General features: G+C 56.8%; 3 protein-coding genes across 4 annotated transcripts in view; 2 read left to right on the top strand and 1 right to left on the bottom strand.

Annotated features, from left to right (window-relative positions):
• Positions 1-8,086, top strand: part of SKAP1 (src kinase associated phosphoprotein 1) — a 70,215-nt gene extending 62,129 nt beyond the window's left edge. The window contains exons 12-13 of the mRNA XM_030966062.1: positions 6,475-6,582; positions 8,017-8,086. Of these exons, the coding sequence (XP_030821922.1) occupies positions 6,475-6,573 (99 nt within the window). The 3' untranslated portion in view covers positions 6,574-6,582; positions 8,017-8,086. The remainder of the gene's footprint in view (positions 1-6,474; positions 6,583-8,016) is intronic.
• Positions 8,087-9,247: 1,161 nt separating this feature from the next.
• On the bottom strand, positions 9,248-14,905 carry SNX11 (sorting nexin 11). Of its 2 annotated transcripts, XM_030966064.1 has the most exons (9): positions 14,848-14,905; positions 13,948-14,009; positions 13,692-13,740; positions 12,476-12,562; positions 11,457-11,557; positions 11,274-11,372; positions 10,561-10,794; positions 9,918-10,094; positions 9,248-9,875 (listed from the first exon to the last, which is right to left on the bottom strand). In XM_030966064.1, exons 3-9 carry the CDS (start codon positions 13,710-13,712, stop codon positions 9,869-9,871), a joined length of 726 nt encoding a protein of 241 aa, XP_030821924.1. In that variant the 5' UTR covers positions 13,713-13,740; positions 13,948-14,009; positions 14,848-14,905; the 3' UTR covers positions 9,248-9,868. The 2 variants fall into 2 exon arrangements, with proteins under 2 accessions (XP_030821924.1, XP_030821926.1); XM_030966066.1 differs by lacking the exon at positions 9,248-9,875 and having other exon boundaries at positions 9,929-10,094; positions 10,561-10,846.
• An 819-nt stretch (positions 14,906-15,724) lies between these two features.
• CBX1 (chromobox 1) lies at positions 15,725-24,135 on the top strand. The gene is given in 5 exon segments (XM_030966070.1): positions 15,725-15,851; positions 20,661-20,833; positions 21,911-22,088; positions 22,888-23,008; positions 23,541-24,135. Coding segments are annotated over 4 exon segments (573 nt in total). The 5' UTR covers positions 15,725-15,851; positions 20,661-20,693; the 3' UTR covers positions 23,675-24,135.
• Positions 24,136-25,058: the final 923 nt, after the last annotated feature.

The following is a 25,058-nucleotide window of genomic DNA, read 5'->3' on the forward strand; positions in this document are numbered from 1 at the left end:
GTCATTTTTACACTTTCTGTTTTCGATTTTCTATTTTCCGTTCTGTATTCTATCTCCCTCCGCACCCACCCCTGCCGGCAGATTCGGGAATTTTTCCATGGAAAACCGCGGGAAAAACAGAGAAACTGCGGGGAAAAAACCAATCCCAAAACAAACATCCCAGAAATCCCAAAAATCCCGGAATTTACAGAAACCCCAGAGCCCCCGGGACTCCCAGGGCTCCTTTGCCCGGAGCCGACCCCAAATCCCGGCGGGAATTCCGCGCATTCCAGAGATTCCCGTTCCCCCTGGAATCCGTGGAATTCCCGGAATTCCCGAGCCCTTCCCGCGGATCCCGAACAAATCCCGAGTTTAAAACGATCCCAAAAACCCCAAAAAAACCCAAAAAACCCAAAACAAAACAAAAAAGGAGTGGTGGGAAAATCCGGGATGGGGGGAGCCTGGATTTGGGGGAAAATGGGAATTTCCCAGCTCAAAATCCCGCTGATCCCGCTGGCTCCGTCCTTTATTCCCGGCTTTTTAATTCCCTTCTCCAAGCTGTAAATGAGGGAAAATCCCGGTTTTGTGGAAGGCAGAAAAGGGAATTCGGGATCCCTAAAAAAGGCTGGAATTGCCGGGAATTGTCCCCCAAATAAATGCGGGATTTAATGAAAATCCGGGGAATTCATCCCGAGGGATTCCGGGAGGAGGGAATCCATGGATCGGGGGCAAGGATGGGATTCCCGCCCTTTTGGGGATTCCCGCCCTTTTGGGATTCCCGCCCTTTTGGGGGATTCCTGCCCTTTTGGGGGATTCCCGCCCTTTTGGAATTCCCACCCTTTTGGGATTCCCGCCTTTTGGGGATTCCCGCCCTTTTCCCGTGGCGCTCCCCGGTGGATTTGGGATTCCGGGATGGGGCCGGGAATGGGATCCTTGGGATTCCCCAGTTTGGGGCAGGGAGGAAAACCCGATCCCAGTAACTCCCAGTTTGGGATCAGAGTGAGGAGCCCAGTCCCAGTAACGCCCAGTTCCAGATCCAAGAGAAAAACCCATTCCCAGTTCTCCCAGTTCCCCCAGTCCCAGTTCCCCCAATCCCAGTTCCCCCAATCCCAGTTCTCCCAGTTCCTCCATTCCCAGTTCGTCCATTCCCAGTTCTCCCAGTTCGTCCATTCCCAGTTCCCCAATCCCAGTTCTCCCAGTTCGTCCATTCCCAGTTCTCCCAGTTCCTCCATTCCCAGTTCGTCCATTCCCAGTTCTCCCAGTTCCCCAATCCCAGTTCTCCCAGTTCTCCCAGTCCAGGCCCCTCTCCCAGCTCCGCCCCCATGGATTCCTCCCCCCCAGGGTCCCTCCCCTTTTCCCGGCATCCCAAAAATTCCCAATCCCGAGGGGAAAATCCCCAAAATTCCCAGTCCTAAAGGAAAAATCCCCAAAATTCCCAATCCCAGGGGATTTGGGATCACCAAATAAAAGGGATCCGGAATCCTGCTGGAAAAGGGATTGGGATTGGGATTGGGGTTGGGATTGGGATTGGGGTTGGGATTGGGATTGGGATTGGGATTGGGATTGGGGTTGGGGTTGGGATTGGATTGAAAACCTGGGAAGAAAAGGGGCGGTTCTGCCAATTCCCTCTAAAGCTGTGACGTGCCCGTGTCCCCTTCCCCAATCCCCAAATCCCCTTTCCCTGCCCCAAATCCCGGGAATTTTCGGGAATAATCGCCGTGACTTTTGGAGGGGGAAGCGACCCCTGGGTTTTGTCTGGAAAGCGATTTTGGATGGGATTTTAATGGGATTTTAATGGGATCTTTGATCGGATTTTTTAAAATGGGATCTTTAATCTGATTTTTAACTCGTATTTCGCATCAGTTTTTTGATCCGACTTCTTGATCCGATTTGATTTCGGATCCCTGCCAGAAGCAGCACTTGCTGCTCCCGAATCCCCACCCCGCTCCCTTCCCCCGGGATTTGGGGTTCGGGGTTCGGGATGGACGCAGAATTATCCCGAACCCTCCCGCAGCCCCGACCTCCTCCGGCCGCTCCTCTCCGTCAGGCGCGCCTTTAAACCAAAAATAATCGGCCTCAGAGCAAATTTCGGAACCACAAACCAAATAAAAATCACTCCCGCTTTTTTATTTCATTTCATTTCATTTTTTTCCCCCTTTTTTTTCTCCCCCCGCTGGGATAGGAGGGAAAGGTTCATTTTTTTCCCTCTCTCCCTCACAACTCTGCCATTAACTGGAGCCGGGAAGTTTTTCCCCGTGAAAAACGGCCAATTTTGGTGTTGTTCTCCCCGCTCGGCAGCGGCGTTATTAAAATGCTAATTTAAGAGTGAGGGGGAAAAAAATAAAACAAAAAAAAAAAAGAAAAGGAGGAAAAAAAAAAACCCACGTAGCTAAATATCTGGCGGTGCCGCAGCCTAATTGCAGCCCATAATGAGCTCTGGAAATGCGAGTGCCCCCGACACACGGAGAGCATCAACAGCCGCCGACACCTCATTAGCGCCCGCCTTCATTAATTCTGCCGACCCCGCGCTGACCCCGCCGGGGGCCGCGGGGCGCAGGTGGAGCCGCCCGAGCGGCCCCCGGGGATGCGGCGGCGGGGCCGGCTCCGGTTGCCGCGGCAACGCGCGGGATGCGCCGGAGCCCGAGCGCTGCCGCCTCGGGGCGCGCGGGATGCGCGGCGGAGCCCCGGGCGCGGCGCCGGCGCTCGCGGAGGGGCGAGAGCGGAGATCCTGGGGTGTTTCACCCCGATTTGAGTGTTTCATCCCCATTTCGGGAGTGTTTCACCCCGATCCTGGGGTGTTTCATCCCCATTTCGGGAGAGGCGAGAGCGGAGGTTGTGGGGTGTTTCACCCCGATTCGGGAGAGGCGAGAGCGGAGATCCTGGGGTGTTTCACCCCGATCCTGGGGTGTTTCACCCGAATTCGGGAGTGTTTCACCCCGATTGTGGGGTGTTTCACCCCCATTTGAGTGTTTCATCCCCATTTCGGGAGAGGCGAGAGTGGAGATTGTGGGGTGTTTCACCCCGATCCTGGGGTGTTTCACCCCGATTCTGGAGCGGCGAGACCCCCGGTTGTGGGGTGTTTCACCCCAATTTGGGAGTGTTTCACCCCGATCCTGGGGTGTTTACCCCGATCCTGGGGTGTTTCACCCCAATTTGGGAGAGGTGAGAGCCCCGGTTGTGGGGTGTTTCACCCCGATCCTGGGGTCTTTCACCCCAATTCGGGAGTGTTTCATCCCGATTCCGGCACGCTCCACCCCAATTCTGGCACGTTTCACCCCGATTCTGGAGTGCTCCACCCCGATTCTGGGGTGTTTCACCCCGATTCCGGCACGTTTCACCCCAATTCCTGCATCCCTGAACCTCCAAATCCCACGGATCCCGCACATCCCCCTGCTCTCGCTCATCCCTGCACCCCCAAACCCTCCCGTACCTCCCCCCCCCCCCCCCCACCCCCCAAACCCCGCACCCCCAAATCCTCTCTGCACTCCCGGGATCCTCCTGGACCCCAAAAATTCCTGAATCCCGAGCATCTCCCAATCCCTGCACCCCCAAATCCTCTCTGCACCCCCGGACCCCAAAAATTCCTGAATCCTGAGCATCCCCCCATCCCCGCACCCCCGAACCCCCAAATCCAACATCCCTGCACCCCCAAACCCGCCCAGCCACTCCCTGCAGATTTTTATTTCGTTTTTTTTTCCGCGCCCCCTCCCTCCCCGCGCAGTCCCAGGCGCTCGGGACCCCGAATCCCCGGGACCCCCGGCCGCACCCCGGCCCTGCCCTCCCGCTGCCCTCGCCGTGCCCCCCGTTCCGCCGTGCACTCCAGATGAACCGGCGCGGCGGCGGCAATGGCCCTTGAAGCGCGCCGGGGAGGTGATTTAGGAGCATATTAAAGGCGATGCGGAGCTGCGGCGGCGCCTCTCTCGGGGCGAGCGGCAGGAGCGCGCGGCGCAGATGGGCCCGGCAGATGAAACATTTCCGTCACATCGTCCCCCAGCCGCGCTCGTTCGCCGCCTCGGGCTGCGCCGCGCTCAGCCGCGCCATAAAGAGCAGCCCCGCAATTCCCGGGCCTTGGCCGGGGATCCGGGATGGAGCCTGGGCCTGGTGTCACCCCGGTGTCACCCCAATGTCACCCCGGTGTCACCCCGATGTCACCCCGGTGTCACCCTGGGGTCCCTCAGGCAGGGTGGGGTGGTGGCTGGGCTGTGGTTGGGTGTTTTTATGGGGAAACGTTAACTGGATAAATCCTGGGGCTGTGGTTGGGTGTTTTTATGGGGAATGGTTAACTGGATAAATCCTGGATCTTTGGGACGTGTGGATTCTGATGGGTTGGGATGGGACACGCGGATCCGGGTGGGATCGGACGTGGAGACCCCAATGGGATGGGACAGATCCTGGTGGGATGGGACACATGGACCCTGTTGGGATTGTACGTGGAGACCCCAACGAGATGGGACATGGAGACCCCACTGGGATGGGACACGTGGATCCTGTTCGGATGGGACAGAGAGACCCCGTTGGGATGGGATGGATCCTGGTGGGATGGGATTCCCAGTTTGGGGATTCCTGCGATGGGGAGGACACAGTCGGGCTGACCTCAAATCCCATTCCCAGCGACCCCAAACCCAATTCCCAGGAATTCCAGTGACCCCCAAATCCACTCCCAGCCTTGAAAGGGTGCCACATTCCCAATTTCCCGATTCCCGGGGATGGGGAGGATGCCGCTCCACTTCCCAGTTGTTCCCAGTGCCCCCCACACCACTCCCAGCATCCCTTCTCCCACCCATCCCCTCCTTTCCAACCCTTCCCGTAAAACCCCCCAAAATTCCCATAAAACCCCCCAAAATTCCCATAAAAATCCCCCCAAAATTCCCATTAAACCCCCCAAAATTCCCATAAAACTCCCCCAAAATTCCCATTAAATCCCCCCAAAATTCCCATAAAATCCCCCAAAATTCCCATAAAATCCCCCCAAAATTCCCATAAAAATCCCCCAAAATTCCCATAAAATCCCCCCAAAATTCCCATAAAAATCCCCCAAAATTCCCATAAAATCCCCCCAAAATTCCCATTAAAATCCCCCCAAAATTCCCTCCCCGCCCAGCACAGCAGAGCCCTCATTAAGCACTAATTAACTAAACCCCAACAAAACCCCATCCTCCTCCTCCTCTTCCTCCTCCTCCTCCTCCTCCTCCTGTTCCCCCCGAACGCAGGAATTCCAGCGGGCCGCGAAGCAGCGGAGCAGAGTTCAGGCGGCTCCGCCGTGCCGGGGCTCGGCGTTAATGATTTAATAAAAATTAGCATAATTAACGAACATCTGCGCGAGGCGGCGCCGGGCGATTTGGCAGCGCCAGCCGCGCGGTTTTTAATGCGCTTTTAATTCTTCCTGCGCCGCGCGGGGGGAGCGCTGCAGCTGGGCTGGTGAGGATTCGGGGGCCGCGCGCCCCGAGAATCCCGGGATTCGGGGAAATTTGGGGAAATTCGGGGAAATTCGGGTTTTAGGGAAATTCGGGGTTTAGGGAAATTCGGGGTTTAGCCCCAGATTCGGCAGAGAAGGAATTGGATTGTCTTAAAATTGGGATTGCGGAATGGCCCAGCCTGCGGGGTTTTGGGGATAAATTTGGATTGTAGGGATAAATTCGGGGTTTAGGGGATAAATTCAGGGTTTAGGGATAAATTCGGATCAATTTGGGGTTCTTTTCCATCCCCTCAGATGCTGGAAAATCCCAGGATTTAACCTGAGGTTTATCCCAAGATTCAGCAGAGAAGGAATTGGTTTAAAATTGGTTAAAATCGGTTTAAAGTTGGTTAAAATCGGTTTAAAGTTGGTTAAAATCGGTTTATAGTTGGTTAAAATTGGTTTAAAATTGGTTTAAAATTGGTTAAAGTTGGTTAAAATTGGGATTGTGGAGTGGCTGAGACACAGCTCAGCCTGCGGGGTTTTAGGGGTAAATTCGGATTTTAGGATTAAATTTGGGGTTTTTCCCCTTCCTGGCGCAAACCCCAAACTGTGACCCAGGGGATTTGGGGTAGTTTTGCAGGATTTGGGGTATTTCTGTGAAATTTGTAGTATTTTTGGTAGGATTTGGGTTTCTTGGTGGGATTTGGGGTATTTCTGTGAGATTTGCAGTATTTTTTGTAGGATTTGGGTTTTTTGGTGGGATTTGGGCTATTTGTGTGGGATTTGGGTTTTTTGGTGGGATTTGGGGTATTTTCTGTGGGATTTGGGGTATTTCTGTGGGATTTGGAGTATTTTTGGTAAGATTTGGGATTTTTGGTGGGATTTGGGGTATTTTCTGTGGGATTTGGGGTATTTCTGTGGGATTTGGAGTATTTTTTGTAAGATTTGGGGTATTTCTTTGGGGTTTGGGGTATTTTCTGTGGGATTTGGGGTATTTTTGCGGGATTTTGACCGTTTTTGGTAGGATTTGGGGTGTTTCTGTGGGGTTTGGGGTCGGACCCCAAAGGAAGGGGCTGAGCCCGGTCCCGGCCCCACAGGAGTACCCCGGGGGCGGCTGGTGGGTCGGGGAGCTCGGCCGGGACATCGGGTTCGTGCCCAGGGAATACCTGGAGCCCGCCTTCGAGCTCGAGCAGTGACCGGCACAGGTGAGGGGTCGGCTCTGGGGTGTGGGGTTTGGGTTTGGGGTGTGGGGTTTGGGTTTGGGGTCGGCTGTGGGGTTTGGGGTTTGAGATTTGGGGTGTGGGGGTTTGGGTTTGGGGTGTGGGGTTTGGGTTTGGGGTCAGGTTTGGGGTCTGGGGTCAGGTTTGGGGTTTGGGGTCAGGTTTTGGGTTTGGGTTTGGGGTCAGGTTTGGGGTTTGGGGTTTGAGATTTGGGGTGTGGGGTTTGGGGTTTGGGGTCAGGTTTGGGGTTTGGGGTCAGGTTTGGGGTTTGGGGTCAGGTTTGGGGTTTGGGTTTGGGGTCAGGTTTGGGGTTTGGGGTTTGAGATTTGGGGTGTGGGGTTTGGGTTTGGGGTCAGGTTTGGGGTTTGGGGTCAGGTTTGGGGTTTGGGGTTTGAGATTTGGGGTGTGGGGTTTGGGTTTGGGGTGTGGGGTTTGGGTTTGGGGTCGGCTGTGGGGTTTGGGTTTGGGGTCAGGTTTTGGGTTTGGGTTTGGGGTCAGGTTTGGGGTTTGGGGTCAGGTTTGGGGTGTGGGGTTTGGGGTGTGAGATATGGGGTTTGAGATATGGGGTTTGGGGTCGGGGTCAGGTTTGGGGTTTGGGGTTTGGGGTTTGGGGTGGGTTGGGGTTGGTGTTGGTTGAGTGTTGTTTGGTGGATCATTGGGGTGGGGTGTTGGGGTTTGGGTTTGGGATCAGGTTTGGGGTGTGGGGTGCGCGGTTTGGGGTTTGGGTTTGGGGTCTGGGGTCAGGTTTGGGGCACAGGGTCAGGTTTGGGGTTTGGGGTTTGGGTTTGAGGTCAAGTTTTGGGTTTGGGTTTGGGGTTAGGTTTGGGGTTTGGGGTTTGAGATTTGGGGTGTGGGGTTTGGGTTTGGGGTCAGGTTTGGGGTTTGGGGTCAGGTTTGGGGTTTGGGGTTTGAGATTTGGGGTGTGGGGTTTGGGTTTGGGGTCAGGTTTTGGGTGCGGGTTTGGGGTCAGGTTTGGGGTCAGCTGTGGGGTTTGGGGTCTGGGGTCAGGTTTGGGGTTTGGGGTGTGGGGTTTGGGTTTGGGGTGTGGGGTTTGGGTTTGGGGTCAAGTTTTGGCTTTGGGTTTGGGTTTGGGGCCAGGTTTGGGGTTTGGGGTTTGAGATTTGGGGTGTGAGGTTGGGGTCAGGTTTTGGGTGCGGCTTTGGGGTGTGGGGTTTGAGATTTGGGGTGTGGGGTTTGGGGTGTGGGGTTTTGATTTGGGGTCAGGTTTGGGGTTTGGGGTTTGGGTTTGGGGTCAGGTTTTGGGTTTGTGGCCAGGTTTGGGAGTTTGGGATGCGGGATTTGGGATGCAAGGTGTGGGTTTGGAGTTTGGGATTTGGGGTTTGGGCTGCAGGGTTTTGGGTTTGGGATTTGAGGTGTTTGTGGTGTCCTCGTCTCCATCCCCGATTTTCCCTGGCCCAGGCGGGACCGGGAACGGCAGCGCGGGGACAACGCCAGCCTGGGGCACGGCATTGCCTGGATCCCAAACCCCACAAACCCCACAAACCCCACAGACCCCACAGACCCCACGGCATTGCCTGGATCCCAAACCCCCAAACCCCACAGACCCCACAGACCCCACGGCATTGCCTGGATCCCAAACCGCACAGACCCCACAGACCCCACAGACCCCACAAACCCCACAGACCCCACAGACCCCACAAACCCCACAGACCCCACAAACCCCACAAACCCCACAGACCCCACAAACCCCACAGACCCCACAGACCCCACGGCATTGCCTGGATCCCAAACCCCACAGACCCCACAGACCCCACGGCATTGCCTGGATCCCAAACCCCCAAACCCCCACAGACCCCACAAACCCCACAAACCCCACAGACCCCACAAACCCCACAAACCCCACAGACCCCACAAACCCCACAAACCCCACAGACCCCACAAACCCCACAGACCCCACAGACCCCACAGACCCCACAAACCCCACAAACCCCACAGACCCCACAGACCCCACAAACCCCACAGACCCCACAGACCCCACAAAGCCCACGGGATTCCCGCAGCACAGCCACGCACGGAGGCCCCAGCGCTGGCACCGAGCGGATTTATCCCAAAAACCCCTCCTGGAGCCATTCCACGGGGAAACTGAGGCACGCGTCCCGCTTTTCCCAAAAACCCCAAATCCCCTGGAGATCTCCTGCTCTCGTTATCCCTGGGTCCGTCCCAAATGCCCTGGAGATCCCAAATCCAGGTGTTCCCCAATCCCAAATCCAGGGGTTCCCCAATCCCAAATGCCCTGGAGATCCCCAATCCCAAATCCAGGTGTTCCCCAATCCCCGATCCAGATGTTCCTCAATCCCCGATCCAGGTGTTCCCCAATCCCAAATCCAGGTGTTCCCCAATCCCAAATCCAGGTGTTCCCCAATCCCAAATCCAGATGTTTTCCCTCAATAAATCCCTTTTTCCTCTCCAAGTTCGGCTGCTCTGGCAATGACCGGGAATGATCTGGAATGGTCTGGAATGATCTGGAATGGTCTGGAATTATCTAGAATGATCTAGAATGATCTGGAATGGTCTGGAATGGTCTGGAATGGCCCCTTTGCTGCGAGGGTGATCCCCAAATTCCCAAACCCCGAAATTCCCGGTGCTGCTCCACCCCCGAGCACAGAAAATCTCCTCCACCTCCGTTTGAGCTTTGTTTATTTATTTTTATTTTTTTACGTTTTTACTTCCTGCCCACACCAAGTGCCGAGGGAGGGGAAGACACCAAAACCACCCGAGCCGCTCCCGCTTTCCCCAAAATCCCTGGAACAGCCCCAGAGGGAAGGGGACACAAATTCCAGCCCCGTCCCTCCCTTCTCCCGGAGGGGAGCTCGGCTCAGATTGTCCCGGGTTGGGGATTCCAGAGGGATCCGAGCCCAGTTTGGGGATTCCAGGATCCGAGCCCAGTTTGGGAATTCCAGAGGGATCTGAGCCCAGTTTGGGGATTCCAGGATCCGAGCCCAGTTTGGGGATTCCAGGATTTGAGCCCAGTTTGGGAATTCCAGAGGGATCTGAGCCCAGTTTGGGGATTCCAGAGGGATCTGAGCCCAGTTTGGGGATTCCAGAGGGATCTGAGCAGGAGCAGAGTGAGGAAAACGCTGCCGGGAATATCAGGGAATATCAGGAATGTGCTGGGGAAGAGCTCGGCCACGGCTGGGGCCGCATTCCCAGTGCTCCCAGTGCTCCCAGTGCTCCCAGTCCGGCCATCCCAGCGGCGCTGACCCCTCTCCCAGCGAGGGCTGCGGGGCCTGGGGGTGTCCAGAGGGGTCACTCAGTGTCCAGCTGGGAATCCCAGGCTCTCCAGAGGGGTCACTCAGTGTCCGGCTGGGAATTCCGGGAGTCCCAGGCTCTCCTTAGGGGTCACTCCGTGTCCAGTTGGACGCTCTGGGCTGTCCAGAGGGGTCACCGGGTGTCCGGCCGGACGCTCGGGGCTCTCCGGCCGCGCCTCATCCATGCCGAAGTCACCCCAGTAGGGGAAGCTCTCCAGGCTGGCACAGCTGGAAAGCAGAGCAGGAGAAGGGAATGACCCGGGAACGTCGGGAATTCCTGGGCACAGCTCTGGAGCAGGAGAAGGGAATGACCCGGGAACGTCGGGAATTGCTGGGCACAGCTCTGGAGCGGAAGTACCGGGGGTTGTGGGACAGCTCTGGAGCAGGAGAAAGGAATGACCCAGGGAACGTTCTGGGCACAGCTCTGGAGCAGGAGAAGGGAATGACCCAGGGAACGTTCTGGGCACAGCTCCATCCCAGCTGGAGCAGGGGGATGGATGTTCCCATGCCAGGGACGCTCCTGTCCCCCTGCCTGGGCTCCTCTGCCCTGGGGTGCACAGGGAGGAGCTGGGGGTGCCCTGGGATCCTCACCGGGGTCCCGGGGCTGTCCCAGGCTGCTCCCCCTGTCCCGTGTCCATTTCCCACCACAATCCCAGCCCGGAGCACTCCCTCCCCTGCCCTCCCCTGCGCTCACCTGGCCGCGGGCAGCCCCGCGCTGTCGCTGTCCCCGCGCCGCGCCCAGGCCAGCCCCGCGCTGTCCCCGCGCTGTCCCCAGGCCGGCCCGGCCATGGCGTAGTGCAGGATGGCCTCGGTGACCGAGTGCGGGCCCCGGCCCTGCACGCAGGCCTCGATGGCGGGCACGGGCAGCTGGCTCTGCAGGAACAGGTGCAGGCGGCTGTCGGACAGCAGCACCGCGCTCTGCACCACCCTGGGGACACAACAGGGACACCGACGCGTCACCTCTGCTGGCACCTGGCACCCTGGGCACACAGGCAGGAAGGAGAGCACCCTGGACACACAGGGAGGAAGGAGAGCACGGACAGCAGGTGGCACAGCAGGGACAGCAGGGACAGGAGTGGCACAGCAGGCACAGCAGGGACAGCAGGGCCGGTCACCAGGGTGACCCAGCCCTCCCTGCTGCCACCTGCTGGCCACCCCTGGGCACTGCACCCTCCCCAAATCCCGAGCCCCAAATCCCATCCCCTAAACCCCAAATAGCCCAAATCCCAAATAATCCCGAATCCCAAATATCTCAAACCCCAAACCCCAAACCATCCCACACATCCCAAACCCCAAATCCCCAAATATCCCAAACCCCAAATCCCCCAAACCCCAAACCATCCCAAACCCCAAATCCCCCAAACCATCCCCCCAAACCATCCCAACCATCCCAACGGCTGCTCCCACCTCTCCAGGAAGTGCTGCAGCCCCTGCCGGCGCCTCTCGATGAACTCATCCGTGCTGCCCACGAAGAACGCGGATTTCCCCGGCAGCTCCGGCACCGGCCTGGAGAAATCGGGGTGCAACTGTGGGCCGGGCCCCGCGGGGAGCGGAGCGCGCGGGTTGGGGGCGGCACCGCGGAGCCCTTACACCAGGCCGGCGTTGCGCTGCAGCTGCCGCCGCAGCCACACGAACTCCCGGTAGCGGCGCCGCACGCACGACGTCTTGGCGGTGAAGGCCTTGCTGTTGGTCTGGGAGCGGCAGGCTCAGGGACGCGACAGAACCCAGAGAAATAGGAAGGAGGATCTCAGGGAACGGGGATCATCGGGATCACAGGGATCCTCAGGGATCACTGGGAAATCACTGGGAAATCACTGGGACAGGAGGGATCCTCAGGGACCACCGGAGGGATCCTCAGGGATCCGCAGGGATCCTCGGGGATCACCAGAGGGATCCTCAGGGATCACGGAGGGATCCCCAGGGATCACCGGAGGGATCCTCAGGGATCACTGGAGGGATCCTCAAGGATCACTGGAGGGATCCCCAGGGATCACCGGAGGGATCCTCAAGGATCACTGGAGGGATCCTCAGGGATCACCGGAGGGATCCTCAGGGATCACTGGAGGGATCTGCAGGGATCCTCAAGGATCACAGGAGGGATCCCCGGGGATCACTGGGAAATCACTGGGAATCATCCCTGGGAGAGATCACTGCGAGGGATCCATGAGGGATCACTGGGAAATCACCGGGACAGGAGGGATCCTCAGGGATCACTCGGAATCATCCCTGGGAGGGATCCTCAGGGAGAGATCACTGAGAGAGATCCCTGGGAATGATCCCTGAGGGATCCCTGGGAATGGTTCCTGGGAATTGAGGGCTGAGGGATCCAGGATGGCAGCGATCCCTGGCATTGATCTCTGGGAATTGAGGGCTGGATCTGAGGATCCAGGATGGGAATCACCCACGGGAATGATCCGTGGGATCAAGGGGCTGGATCTGGCCGGGGCAGAGGATCCAGGATGGGAATCACCCACGGGATCTCAGTCCCTGCAGGATCCCCCCGCTGCCGGATCCGGGAGCCAAGCCAGGACAGGATCCCGAGGATTCCCCTGCATTCCCCTCGGGACAGCCCAGAGCCGCCCCCGGGGCTCTCCCCGATCCCAGCTCACGTGCAGGAAGATCTTGTAATCCACGTAGGAGTTCCAGGAGCCCTCGTTCTGCACGCGCGGATCCTGCACCCGCACTGTGGTCAGCTCCTCCGGGAAACCGGGATCGGGATCAGGGATCCACCCGGGCCTGCTTCCCTGGGATCAGGGATCCACCGGGGCCTGCTTCCCTGGGATGGGATCAGGGATCCACCGGGGCCTGCTTCACTGAGATGGGATCGGGATCAGGGATCCACCCGGCCCTGCTTCCCTGGGATCGGGATCAGGGATCCACCCCATGACATTTCCAGCTTCCTGGGAATGGCACAGACACCTCCAGACATTCCCATTCCCACCTTTCCAGGCATTCCCATCCCTGCTTTCCCAGACATTCCCATCCCCATTCCCATCCCTGCTTTCCCAGACATTCCCATCCCCATTCCCGTTCCCATTCCCGCTTTCCCAGACATTCCCATCCCCATTCCCATCCCCATTCCCGTTCCCATCCCCATTCCCATTCCCATCCCCACTTTCCCATTCCCATCCCCATCCCCATTCCCGTTCCCATTCCCATCCCCATTCCCCATCCCCATTCCCATCCCCATTCCCCATCCCCATTCCCCATTCCCATCCCCACTTTCCCATCCCCATTCCCATCCCCATTCCCCATCCCCCATTCCCATCCCCATTCCCATTCCCATCCCCACTTTCCCATTCCCATCCCCATCCCCATTCCCGTTCCCATTCCCATCCACATCCCCATTCCCGTTCCCATTCCCATCCCAATCCCCATTCCCGTTCCCATTCCCATTCCCACTTTCCCATCCCCATTCCCGTCCCCATTCCCATCCCCATCCCCATCCCCATCCCCATTCCCTTTCCCATTCCCATTCCATCCCCGGTCCCATTCCCTTTCCCATTCCCATCCCCATCCCCATTCCCATTCCCTTTCCCATTCCCATTCCCCATCCCCATCCCCATTCCCATTCCCATCCCCACTTTCCCATTCCCATTCCCATTCCCATTCCCGTCCCCATTCCCATTCCCGTCCCCATTCCCACTTTCCCATTCCCATTCCCACTTTCCCATCCCCGTCCCCATTCCCGCTTTCCCGTTCATCCCCATTCCCAGCCACCCCAGCACCCAGCCCCGCGCTCTCCCAGGAATTATCCACGGAATTCCCAAGAACTCCTCCCGCCCCAATTCCGGGATCTGCGGATAAACCGCGGCCGCCCCTCACTTCCTCCCGGTTCTCCAGCATCCTAGAGCCAGAGCCCAGCGGGAAACATCTGGGAAAGGAAAGAAAAGAAAGGGATTGGGAGAAATCCTTTCTGTGGGTTTTGCACGGATCCTGCGTCCCCCAGAGCTCCGGGGTCCCGCAGGTTTGGGGAAGACCGGAGTTTAGAGAAAGCCTCCATTGAAGGTGCTCCGGGATTCCCAGTTTGGGGTTGTTTTCCTCAGATTCGGGATTTTCCAAAGGCTCTGCTGCCTCTCACCTGTCCGCGATTGGGGTTCAAGGAGAGAACTCCAGGGAAATTCCTCATTTCCAGGGAAATGCCTGCCAGGGAAAGCGCTCATCGTTATCTCGGGCTCCTTATCTTCCATCCTGATCCAGCCCCGAAAACCTTTCCCAAGCCTCTGGAGCCGCAGGAATCCTCATTCCCATCCAGAGCCAGAAAAACGGGAACGGATCCCAGTTGTTCCTGACTTTCCCTGCGCTGGGTGAATTCCCGAGGACGTTCATAAACCCCGTTTATTCCCGGTTTTCCTTGGACACGCCAGAACATCGGGAGCGGGTTTTTCCAGGATTTTTTTTCAGGATCTTCTGACTTCCAGGGAAGGAGAGGATTCCTCATCCCGCCCCATACCCCCTCCGGGGATGTCCCAAAACCCCGGGAAAAGCCGGAAAAACGGGAATGAATCCCGATTATCCCCTTCCCACGCTTGTAAAACACCGCGGGGAGAATTCCCGGGGCTGTTTCGCCTTTCCAGGGAAGGAAAAGATTCCTCGGCACAGGGACCGGAGCCGGGCCCGGCCCCGAGCCGGGAGAGGCCGCGCACCGGGACCGGCCCCGAGCCCCAAAACCCCGGGAAAAGCCGGGAAACGGGAATTAACCCCATTTATTCCCTCCCCGCGCTGCCTGGGAAACGCCGCGGGGGGAATTTCCGAGGCTGTTTGGGAATTCTCGGGACGGGATCGGAGCCGAGCCCCGAGCCGGACCCGAGCCCGGGCCGGCCCCGCCGGGAGAGGCCGCGGAACGGGGGTGAGGCCCAGCCCAGCGCCGCCGCCTCCTCCCGGGGGTTTGGGGACACCGGGATCCCCGAGGGGACACCGGGATCCCCGAGGGGACACCGGGACCCCCCAAATCTGCGCCCTCCCCTCACGGCCCCCTCACCTCGCACCGCCCGCGGCCCCTTTAAGCGGCGGCGGCCGCGCGCGGGTTTATAGCGCGGGCGGTGCCGGAACTTCCGGTGCGGGGCATGCTGGGAGTTGTAGTCCGGACGCGCCTGTGGTGGCGGGCGCCGCCCCCGCCCTGGCACAAGGAGGGGCTGGAGCTGCTGAGGGAGGTGGGAATGTTTATCCTGGAGAAAAGAGGGACCAGGAGGGACCTGCTGGCTCCCCACAAGTCCCTGGCAGATGGGGCAGCCGTGGGCTCAGGCTCTGCTTCCAGGGGACGGGACAGGAGGAAGGGGACTGGCCTCAGGTTGGGCATCAGCAGGAATTTCTCCGTGCAAATGGGGATGCAGCCCTGGCACAGCTGCCCAGGGCGGCGCTGGACTCCCCATCGCCAAAGGAATGGCTGGACTTGCCGATCTCAGAGGGCTTTTCCAGCCTGAGCGATTCCAAGATTCCCTAAATAAGATTTTTTATGGAGCCCATAAACGGGACCTTCCCTGGGCGCTGGCACGGGTTGGGCACAGCACACTGGAGGTGGCACTCGGGGCTCTGACCTGAGGGACAAGGCGCTTTTGGGTCACGGCTTGAACCCAGAGACTTTCTCACCGTTAATGACAAATTATCTAATTAACAACGGGCAGAACAGAGAGGCCTGACCATCCCGGACTACACCTCCCATCAAGCCCCGCGAGAGCGGCGGACTACACCTCCCATGCCACCTCGCGCGCACGCAGCGCCGCCGCTCTCCACGGACTACACCTCCCATCACACCCCGCGCCCCACAGCGGAACGCACTGCGGCTCGGCGGCGGCGCGGACTACAGCTCCCGGCGTGCCGCGCGCGGGCTCGGCGCAGGCGCGGTGCGCGCGGCGGGCAGCGGCGCTGGCCGGGCTCTTTGTTCAGGGCGGCGGACGGAGCGCGGCCAGGCCCGGGCCCCCCCCCGACCCCCGAGCGCGCCCCCCGCGCCCCTTCCCTCGGACACCGGCGGCGGGGCTGTGCAAGGTCAGCGGGGAACCGGCACCGGCCGCGGGGGGGGCCGGGGGTGAGGGGGGCGAGGGGGGGCGGGGCGGCCGTGGGGGTGGGGGAGGGGAGGGGGGAAAGGGGGCCTGGGGGGGGAGGGGTGAGGGGAGAGGGGATGGGGACAGTGAGGGGGTTCGGGGAGGGGGTCAGTGTGGGGAGGGGTTTGGGGCTGGGGTCGGTGTAGGGATGGATTTTGGGGTGATGGAGGCAGTGCAGGGATGGATTTGGGGTGATGGAGAGGGGATTTGGGGCTGGGGTCGGTGTAGGGATGGATTTTGGGGTGATGAGGAGGGGATTTAGGGCTGGGGTCAGTCTAGGGAGAGATTTGGGGCTGGGGTCGGTGTAGGGACGGATTTTGGGGTGATGGAGGCAGTGCAGGGATGGATTTGGGGTGATGGAGAGGGGATTTGGGGCTGGGGTCGGTGTAGGGATGGATTTGGGGCTGGGGTGAGTGTAGGGATGGATTTGGGGTGATGGAGGCAGTGCAGGGATGGATTTGGGGTGATGGAGAGGGGATTTGGGGCTGGGGTCGGTGTAGGGAGAGATTTGGGGCTGGGGTCAGTGTAGGGATGGATTTTGGGGTGATGGGGTCAGTGTAGGGATGGATTTGGGATGATGGGGTCAGTGTAAGGAGGGATTTGGGGTGATGAGGAGAGGATTTGGGGCTGGGGTCGGTGTCGGGACGGATTTGGGGCTGGGGTCAGCGTAAGGAGGGATTTGGGGTGATGGAGAGGGGATTTGGGGCTGGGGTCGGTGTAGGGATGGATTTTGGGGTGATGAGGAGAGGATTTGGGGCTGGGGTCAGTGTAGGGATGGATTTTGGGGTGATGGGGTCAGTGTAAGGAGGGATTTGGGGTGATGGGGTCAGTGTAAGGAGGGATTTGGGGTGATGAGGAGAGGATTTGGGGCTGGGGTCGGTGTCGGGACGGATTTGGGGCTGGGGTCAGCGTAAGGAGGGATTTGGGGTGATGGAGAGGGGATTTGGGGCTGGGGTCGGTGTAGGGATGGATTTGGGATGATGGGGTCAGTGTAGGGATGGATTTGGGGTGATGGAGGCAGTGCAGGGATGGATTTGGGGCTGGGGTCGGTGTAGGCAGGGATTTGGGGCGCAGGGATGGTCAAGAAAAGGGATAGGAGAAGCATTAGGGGGGTTTTGGGGATCAGTGTAGGGTGGTGGGGAAGGGGTCGGCGATGGGTTTTGTTTCGTGAGGGGAAAAAACTGGGATTTGTGGAGAAAAAAGGGGATTTGTGAGGGGGGGAAAAGTGGGATTTGTGAGGGTAAAACTGGGATTTGTGGAGGAAAAAGGGGAATTGTGAGGGGAAAAGTGGGATTTGTGAGGGTAAAACTGGGATTTGTGGAGGAAAAAGGGGAATTGTGAGGGGAAAAGTGCGATTGTGAGGGGAAAAAAGGGGAATTTGTGGAGGAAAAATGGGAAGCGTGTGGGGAAAAGTGGGATTGTGAGGGGAAAAGTGGGGTTTGTGAGGGGAAAAGTGGGATTTGTGGAGAAAAAGGGGAATTGTGAGGGGAAAAGTGGGATTTGTGAGGGTAAAACTGGGATTTGTGGAGGAAAAAGGGAATTTGTGAGGGGAAAAGTGGGATTGTGAGGGGAAAGTGGGATTTGTGAGGGTAAAACTGGGATTTGTGGAGGAAAAAAGGGAATTGTGAGGGGAAAAGTGCGATTGTGAGGGGAAAAAAGTGGAATTTGTGGAGGAAAAACGGGAAGCGTGTGGGGAAAAGTGGGATTGTGAGGGGAAAAGTGGGGTTTGTGAGGGGAAAGTGGGATTTGTGAGGGTAAAACCTGGGATTTGTGGAGAAAAAGGGGAATTGTGAGGGGAAAAGTGGGATTTGTGGAGGAAAAAGGGAATTTGTGAGGGGAAAAGTGGGATTTGTGAGGGTAAAACTGGGATTTGTGGAGGAAAAAAGGGAATTGTGAGGGGAAAAGTGGGATTATGAGGGAAAAAAGTGGGATTTGTGGAGGAAAAAGGGGAATTTGTGAGGGTAAAACTGGGATTTGTGGAGGAAAAAAGGGAATTTGTGAGGGGAAAAGTGGGGTTTGTGAGGGGAAAGTGGGATTTGTGAGGGTAAAACCTGGGTTTTGTGGAGGAAAAAAGGGATTTGTGAGGGTAAAACTGGGATTTGTGGAGGAAAAAGGGGATTTGTGAGGGGAAAAGTGGGATTTGTGAGGGGAAAAGTGGGATTTGTGAGGGTAAAACTGGGATTTGTGGAGGAAAAAGGGGAAGCGTGTGGGGAAAAGTGGGATTATGAGGGGAAAAACTTGGGATTTGTGGAGGAAAAGGGAATTTGTGAGGGGAAAAGTGGGATTGTGAGGGGAAAGTGGGATTTGTGAGGGTAAAACCTGGGATTTGTGGAGGAAAAAAGGGAATTGTGAGGGTAAAGTGGGATTGTGAGGGGAAAAAAGTGGGATTTGTGAAGGAAAAAAGGGGAGTTGTGAGGGGAAAAGTGGGATTTGTGAAGGAAAAAATGGGAAGCGTGTGGGGAAAAGTGGGGTTTGTGAGGGTAAAACTGGGATTTGTGGAGGAAAAAAGGGAATTTGTAAGGGGGAAAGTGGGATTGTGAGGGGAAAGTGGGATTTGTGGAGGAAAAAGGGGAATTTGTGAGGGGCAAAGTGGGATTTGTGGAGGAAAAAAGGGAATTTGTGAGGGGCAAAGGGGGATTGTGAGGGGAAAGTGGGATTTGTGGAGGAAAAAGGGAATTTGTGGGGGGAAAAGTGGGATTTTGGGGCCCGGGGCTGTAAAAGCCCCGCGCTGTGAGGGGAAGGGGTCCGGATGGGAAAAGCGGGGCCGGGCAGGGACGAGCGGCGGCTTTTGGCGGGAAACGGGAAAAATCCCGGGAATTGGGGAATTGGGGGCGGAGCTGGGGCCGGGAGTGCGCTGGGAGCTGTTCGGGGGGAAATCCGCCGGGATCTGGGCAGCCGGGAGCCGCTTTCGGGTTCTGTGCGTTTTCCCAGGAAAAAGCGGGTTTGGAGCCGGGGTTATCCCGGGGATCTCCCCCCGTGTCCCTTTGGGGGGAAAAAAGGGGATTTTGGGGCCGGGGAAAAGGGGATTCCCCCTGGAATGGGGATGGGTTTGCGGGCAGCTCCGTGTTGGTATAAAACCAAGGGGGTCCCTGGATAAAAATTGGGATTGTGACAGGAAAACTCTGGGATTTGCTGCTAAAGAGGCTGGAAGTGTGGGAGAGGAGCAGGGATAAACCCCGAAATTCCTCTGGAGGTTGAGAGGGGAGGCTCCTGGAATGCGCGGGATTCTGCTGGGAAATGCCCCAAAAAAAAAAAAACAAACCCTGGGAATGGGCTTGGGGTGCAGCCCTTGGGAATTCCTCATGGGAATCTGGGAAAAATGGGTCCCCAAGATGTCCGGAATCCAGGCTTTTCCCATCTGTGGATGCAGAGGTTTTCCCAGCTCGGAATCCAGGGGTTTCCTGGCTCTGAATCCCAGAGTTTTCCAAGCCAGCACTGGATAGAATTTGAGGAATTTTTGATTCCCTAAACAGCCCTGGGATGAAGGGCTGCATGAATACCCCGGAGCAGCCACGATCCAGCAAGGGAGTGTCCATGGAGAGGTTGGGATTTGGGAATGTGGCCCCGGGATGAATTGGGATTAACAGCTGATGGGCTTGGAGCTCGCAGAAATCCCACTTTTCCCGAGAATTTCCCATCCCAGGCAAGGCAGGGAGAGAAAACCCCGGATGGGATTATCCCACTTTTCCCAAAGGGCTGGAGGGAACAAGCTGGGAAAATTCAGGAAAGACTGGGGAAAAAAACCAAAAAAAACCCCAAAAAAACCCAGAGCAGTTTTTAGGGAAAACAAAAAAAGGTTTGCGTGGAATTGCTGAAATTAAAGAGCGGGAAGGCAGAAATCTAAATCTTTGTGTCAGAATCCACTGGGATTGCTCTGGGCATTCCCACCTGGGTTCCTGCCCTGATCCCAGCTTTTTTTGCTGTTTCTGGTGGGAATTACCCCAGTGTTCCCAAGGAGCTCCAGCAGGGCAAGAAGAGAGGAAAATGGGTGGAAAAATCCCAAACAGAATCCCAGTGTTCCCAAGGGAAATCCCAGTGTTCCCAGGCAAAATCCCAGTGTTCCCAAGGGAAATCCCAATGTTCCCAAACAGAATCCCAGTCTTCAAAAAAAATCCCAGTGTTCCTGGGCAAAATCCCAGTGTTCCCAGGGAAAATCCCAGTGTTCCCAGGCAAAATCCCAGTGTTCCCAGGGAAAATCCTAGTGTTTCCAAACAGAATCCCAGTGTTCCTGGGCAAAATCCCAGTGTTCCCAGGCAAAATCCTAGTGTTTCCAAACAGAATCCCAGTGTTCCCAGGGAAAATCCCAGTGTTCCCAAGGGAAATCCCAGTGTGCCAGGGTGGGAAATCCCAGTGTTCCCAGGGAAAATCCCAGCATTCCCAAACAGAATCCCAGTGTTCCCAAACAGAATCCTAGTGTTCCCAAACAGAATCCCAGTGTTCCTGGGCAAAATCCCAGTGTTCCCAAACAAAATCCCAGTGTTCCCAAGGGAAATCCCAGTGTTCCCAGGCAAAATCCCAGTGTTCCCAAGGGAAATCCCAGTGTTCCCAAGGGAAATCCCAGTGTTCCCAGACACAATCCCGGTGTGCCAGGGTGGGAGACGGCATTCCCGCCTGGCAGCAGATCCCCCCTCAGTCCCAGGGTGGGATCCCAGCAGTTCCCCGCTGACGGGCACCCCAGTGTCCCCCGGCTCACCCCAAACTGCGTCCCCCATTCCCCCATCCCGGCTGACTGGGTGCCCCGGTTCCCCAGCAGCAGCCCGGGACAGCGGAGAAGCTGGCCAGCACAATGGGGAAGAAGCAGAACAAGAAGAAGGTGGAGGAGGTGCTGGAGGAGGAGGAGGAGGAGTACGTGGTGGAGAAGGTGCTGGACCGGCGCGTGGTCAAGGGCAAGGTGGAATACCTGCTCAAGTGGAAGGGCTTCTCCGAGTGAGTCGTTCCCCGCGCATCGCAGCGGGCAGGGGGGGATCCAGGGGGGTCCTGGGGGCTCCTCCTGCCGGGGGGGGGCGGGAAAAGGGGAAAATCCCGGTGGTGCCAAGGGGGATCCTGGTGTTCCCGAAAAATCCTGTTATTCCAAAGGATTTCCCATGCCAGGGAGAGAAAATCCTGGAAAGTCTCCTGGTGTTCCCAAGGGAAATCCCGGTGTTCCCAAGGGAAATCCTGGTGTCCCCGAGGATTTCCCATCCCAGGGAGAGCAGGGAGAAAAAAACATGGAAAATCCCGGTGTTCCCACAAAAATGATGCTGCTCCCAAGGATTTCCCATCCCAGGGAGAGAAAATCCTGGAAAATCTCCTGGTGTTCCCGAGGAAAATCCTGGTGTTCCCAGAAAAATCGTGTTATTCCAAAGGATTTCCCATGCCAGGGAGAAAAATTCCTGGAAAGTCTCCTGGTGTTCCCAAGGAAAATCCCGGTGTTCCCACAAAAATCATGTTGTTTCAAAGGATTTCCCATCCCAGGGAGAACAGGGAGAAAAAAACATGGAAAATCCCAGTGTTCCCACAAAAATGATGCTGCTCCCAAGGATTTCCTATCCCGGGGAGAGCAAGGAGAAAAAATCATGGAAAATCCTGGTGTTCCCAAGGAAAATCCCAGTGTTCCCACAAGAATCATGTTCTTCCCAAGGAGAGAAATTCCTGGAAAGTCTCCTGGTGTTCCCAAGGGAAATCCTGGTGTCCCCGAGGATTTCCCGTCCCAGGGAGAGCAGGGAGAAAAATTCCTGGAAAATCCCAATGTTCCCAAGGAAAATCCCAGTGTTCCCACAAAAATAATGTTGTTTCAAAGGATTTCCCATCCCAGGGAGAGCAAGGAGAAAAAATCCCTGGAAAATCCCAATGTTCCCAGAAAAATCAAATATCCCGGAGCGTCCATGATCCAGCAAGGGGAATGTCCATGGGAATGTCGGGATCTGGGAATTGGATGCACCGGGATCAGTGCAAGCATCCCAGCCGTGCCGCGTCCGGGATTTTCTGGGCTGGGAAGAATGAGGGATTTGTGTTTGCTGGCAGCGAGGACAACACCTGGGAGCCCGAGGAGAACCTGGACTGCCCGGATCTGATCGCGGAGTTCCTGCAGTCCCAGAAAACCGCCCACGAGAGCGAGAAGTCCGAGGGCAGCAAGCGCAAGGCCGAGTCGGACACGGAGGACAAAGGGGAGGAGAGCAAACCAAAGAAAAAGAAGGAGGAGGTGAGGCTGGAATGGGGCGCAAGGAAAATCCCTGGAAAAGCCATTCCAGGGGGGGTTTCAAGGAATGGGAGGCTGGAGGTTTGGGAAGGAGGAAGGAGGGGATGGCTGAGCTTGGCTTGGCGAGTTTGCCAGTCTGGGTTCCCAGTCTGATCCCAGTCTGATCCCAGTTTGGGTTCCCAGTTTGGGTTCCCAGTCTGATCCCAGTTTGGTTTCCCAATCTGTTCCCAGTCTGTTCCCAGTCTGTTCCCAGTCTGGGTTCCCAGTCTGATCCCAGTTTTGGTTCCCAGTCTGGTTTCCCAGTCTGTTCCCGGTTTGGGTTCCCAGTCTGGTTTCCCAGTTTGGTTTCCCAGTTTGGTTTCCCAGTTTTGGTTCCCAGTCTGTTCCCGGTTTGGGTTCCCAGTCTGGTTTCCCAGTCTGGTTTCCCAGTTTGGGTTCCCAGTCTGGGTTCCCAGTCTGGTTTCCCAGCCTGATCCCGGTTTGGGTTCCCAGTCTGTTCCCAGTTTGATTTCCCAGTTTTGGTTCCCAGTTTGGTTTCCCAGTTTGGGTTCCCAGTCTGTTCCCAGTTTGATTTCCCAGTTTTGGTTCCCAGTTTGATTTCCCAGTTTGGGTTCCCAGTCTGGTTTCCCAGCCTGATCCCAGTTTAACCAGTTCCCTGTGTCCTGTCCCTCCCTTACCCCAGTCCCTCTCCAGCTCTCCCGGAGCCCTGCAATCCCGGCGCGATCCGCCCTGCCCGTCCCAGAGCCGGCAGTGTCCCTCGGGGATTCACAAATGGAATTTTCTCCTTTTTCCCCTTTCCCAGTCGGAGAAGCCGCGAGGCTTCGCGCGAGGCTTCGAGCCGGAGCGGATCATCGGCGCCACGGACTCCAGCGGGGAGCTGATGTTCCTCATGAAGTGGTGAGGGCTCCAGGGGATCGGGAATTGTGTGGGGTCGGGGGCTGCCCCTGCCTCTGTGCCGTGGCCAGGGAGCGGTTTGGAGCTCCGGGAGTGGGAACGTTCGTCCTGGAGCACAGAGGGATCGGGAGGGACCTGCTGAGGTCCCTGACAGGAGGGGACAGGAGGTTCTGATCCCAGGGAGGGTCAGGGGTCAGGGTTTGGGGTCAGGGGTTAGGGTGTGGGGCATCCTGAGCCCCTCAGGAATTCCATTCTCCTTCTGGGCCTGGATTTTTCCCATTCCTCCTTTTCTCCCCTCCCTGACTTCCCTCTCCTTTTGCATCCCAAGAACTGGGACAAGGCCGACCTGGTGCCCGCCAAGGGTCAGGGTTTAGGGTCAGGGTCAGGGTTTAGGGTCAGGGTCACCGTTTAGGGTCAGGGTTAGGGGTCAGTTTAGTAAGTGGTGTAGTAGGGTCAGAGAGATCAGGGTTTAGGGTCAGGGTCAGGGGTCTGTGGGACACCAGACATTCCATTTCTCTTTAGGGTTTGGGTCGGGGCGGGACAAGAACTCTCTCGGGAAAGCCGAGGCCGACCTGGTGCCCGCCAAGGAGGCCAACATCAAGTGCCCGCAGGTGGTGATCTCGTTCTACGAGGAGAGGTTGACATGGCACTCGTACCCCTCAGAGGACGATGACAAGAAAGAGGACAAGAACTAAGCCCCGCTGGCCCCGCTCCGGGCAGCTCTGGGGGTTTTTTTGGGGAAGAAGATCCGACCTTTGGTGGGCTGTGAGCAGAGGAGGGGTTTGGAGGTGCCCTGGCCGAGCCCCCGGCCGGGCCCCAGCCCTGCAGCCGCTCCTCTGCTCCGGCCGTGCCCGAAGCGCCGCCGGGAGCCGCAGCTCCGCGGGGCTGGGGGCTCCGGGCAGGGCGAGCGAGGCAAAGCCCCTCCATGGAGGACTCGGCGGGCTGGGGATGCACGTGGAGCCTGCAGAGCCCGTCCCACAGCCCCAGCCCTGCTCCCTGTAGTGCTCGCTCCGCGTTTCTAAGGCGTAGCATGCGTGTAGGTCTTTTGATTCGGATTCTTATTTTCCTTGTTTATTATTTTCCTTTTTTATTTTCCTTTTTTATTACTTTTCCTTTTTTATTTTCCTTTTTATTTTCCTTTTTATTTTCCTTTTTATTTTCCTTTTTTTGGGTTTTTTTTTTGGCTGTTTCCTGGTGTTATCCTTTGGGGGGAAGGAAGGGAGGGATTTTGGGGGGAATTCAATCACTTTTCATCAAGGAGGGAAATGAGGTCTGGTGATGGCATTCCCAGATCGTTTCCATATTTTTGGGGTTGTGTTTTTTTTTTTTTTAAAAAAGAACCTGAATTCAGTTTGGTTTTTTTTTCCTAAAAAAGAACCTGAATTCAGTTTGGTTTTTTTTTCCTAAAAAAGAACCTGAATTCAGTTTTGGGGTTTTTTTTTCTTCTATAAAAGAACCTGAATTCAGCAAAGAAAATCAATGTACTAAAGAAAAAATTAAGGGAGAAAGGGAGGAGATCCCAGCATTGCTGCCAGAACTGGGGACAGAGACGCTGAAACTGTGAATGTCCAGAATCTCCGGCGCTGATCCTCGAGCGATTTTTAGGGGGAACTTTTGGGGAAAAAGGGGGAGGGAATTTTTGGGGGGGGAGGGGACGAAGGGGAGACTTTGTGAAAACGCAACTTTGTGATTCTGTATCGTCCTGCAGCACAACTGCCGCTCCTGACACGTGCATTGTATGGGGGGGATGGACTTTAACCCTTTCATTGCCTTTTTAACCCTTTTTTTTTTTATTTTTTTCCATTCTAAGGTGCTATTTCTCCAAATTGGGGAGGGGGGGGAAATCCCAAAAACAAAAAAAGAGATTTCCTGAATTTCTGACCACTCCTTCTTTTTCCCACTCTGGATTTTCCTGCGCAGCCAGCAGGGAGGGGATGAGGGAGAGGAGCCAACAATCCAATCAATCCCAATTCTCCCCAGGCGGGGCTGGGAGCTGCTTTCCCAGAACCTCGGGGGTGGGTTTTGATTTCTGAAATCATTTCTTTCCCAAATCCTGAACTATTTAAGTGACTCCAGGGG

This window comes from Camarhynchus parvulus, chromosome 27 (genome assembly GCF_901933205.1).
Source record: "Camarhynchus parvulus chromosome 27, STF_HiC, whole genome shotgun sequence".
NCBI classification, from domain to species: Eukaryota; Metazoa; Chordata; class Aves; order Passeriformes; family Thraupidae; genus Camarhynchus; species Camarhynchus parvulus.

Coding starts and splice junctions, on each gene's coding strand:
- SNX11 (XM_030966064.1), bottom strand. CDS start 13,712: ATGCTGGAGAACCGGGAGGAA. Junction 11,558..12,475: donor ATTACAAGATCTTCCTGCAC/GTGAGCTGGGAT, acceptor TGCCGCTCCCAG/ACCAACAGCAAGGCCTTCAC. Junction 10,795..11,273: donor CTGCAGCACTTCCTGGAGAG/GTGGGAGCAGCC, acceptor TTGTGTCCCCAG/GGTGGTGCAGAGCGCGGTGC.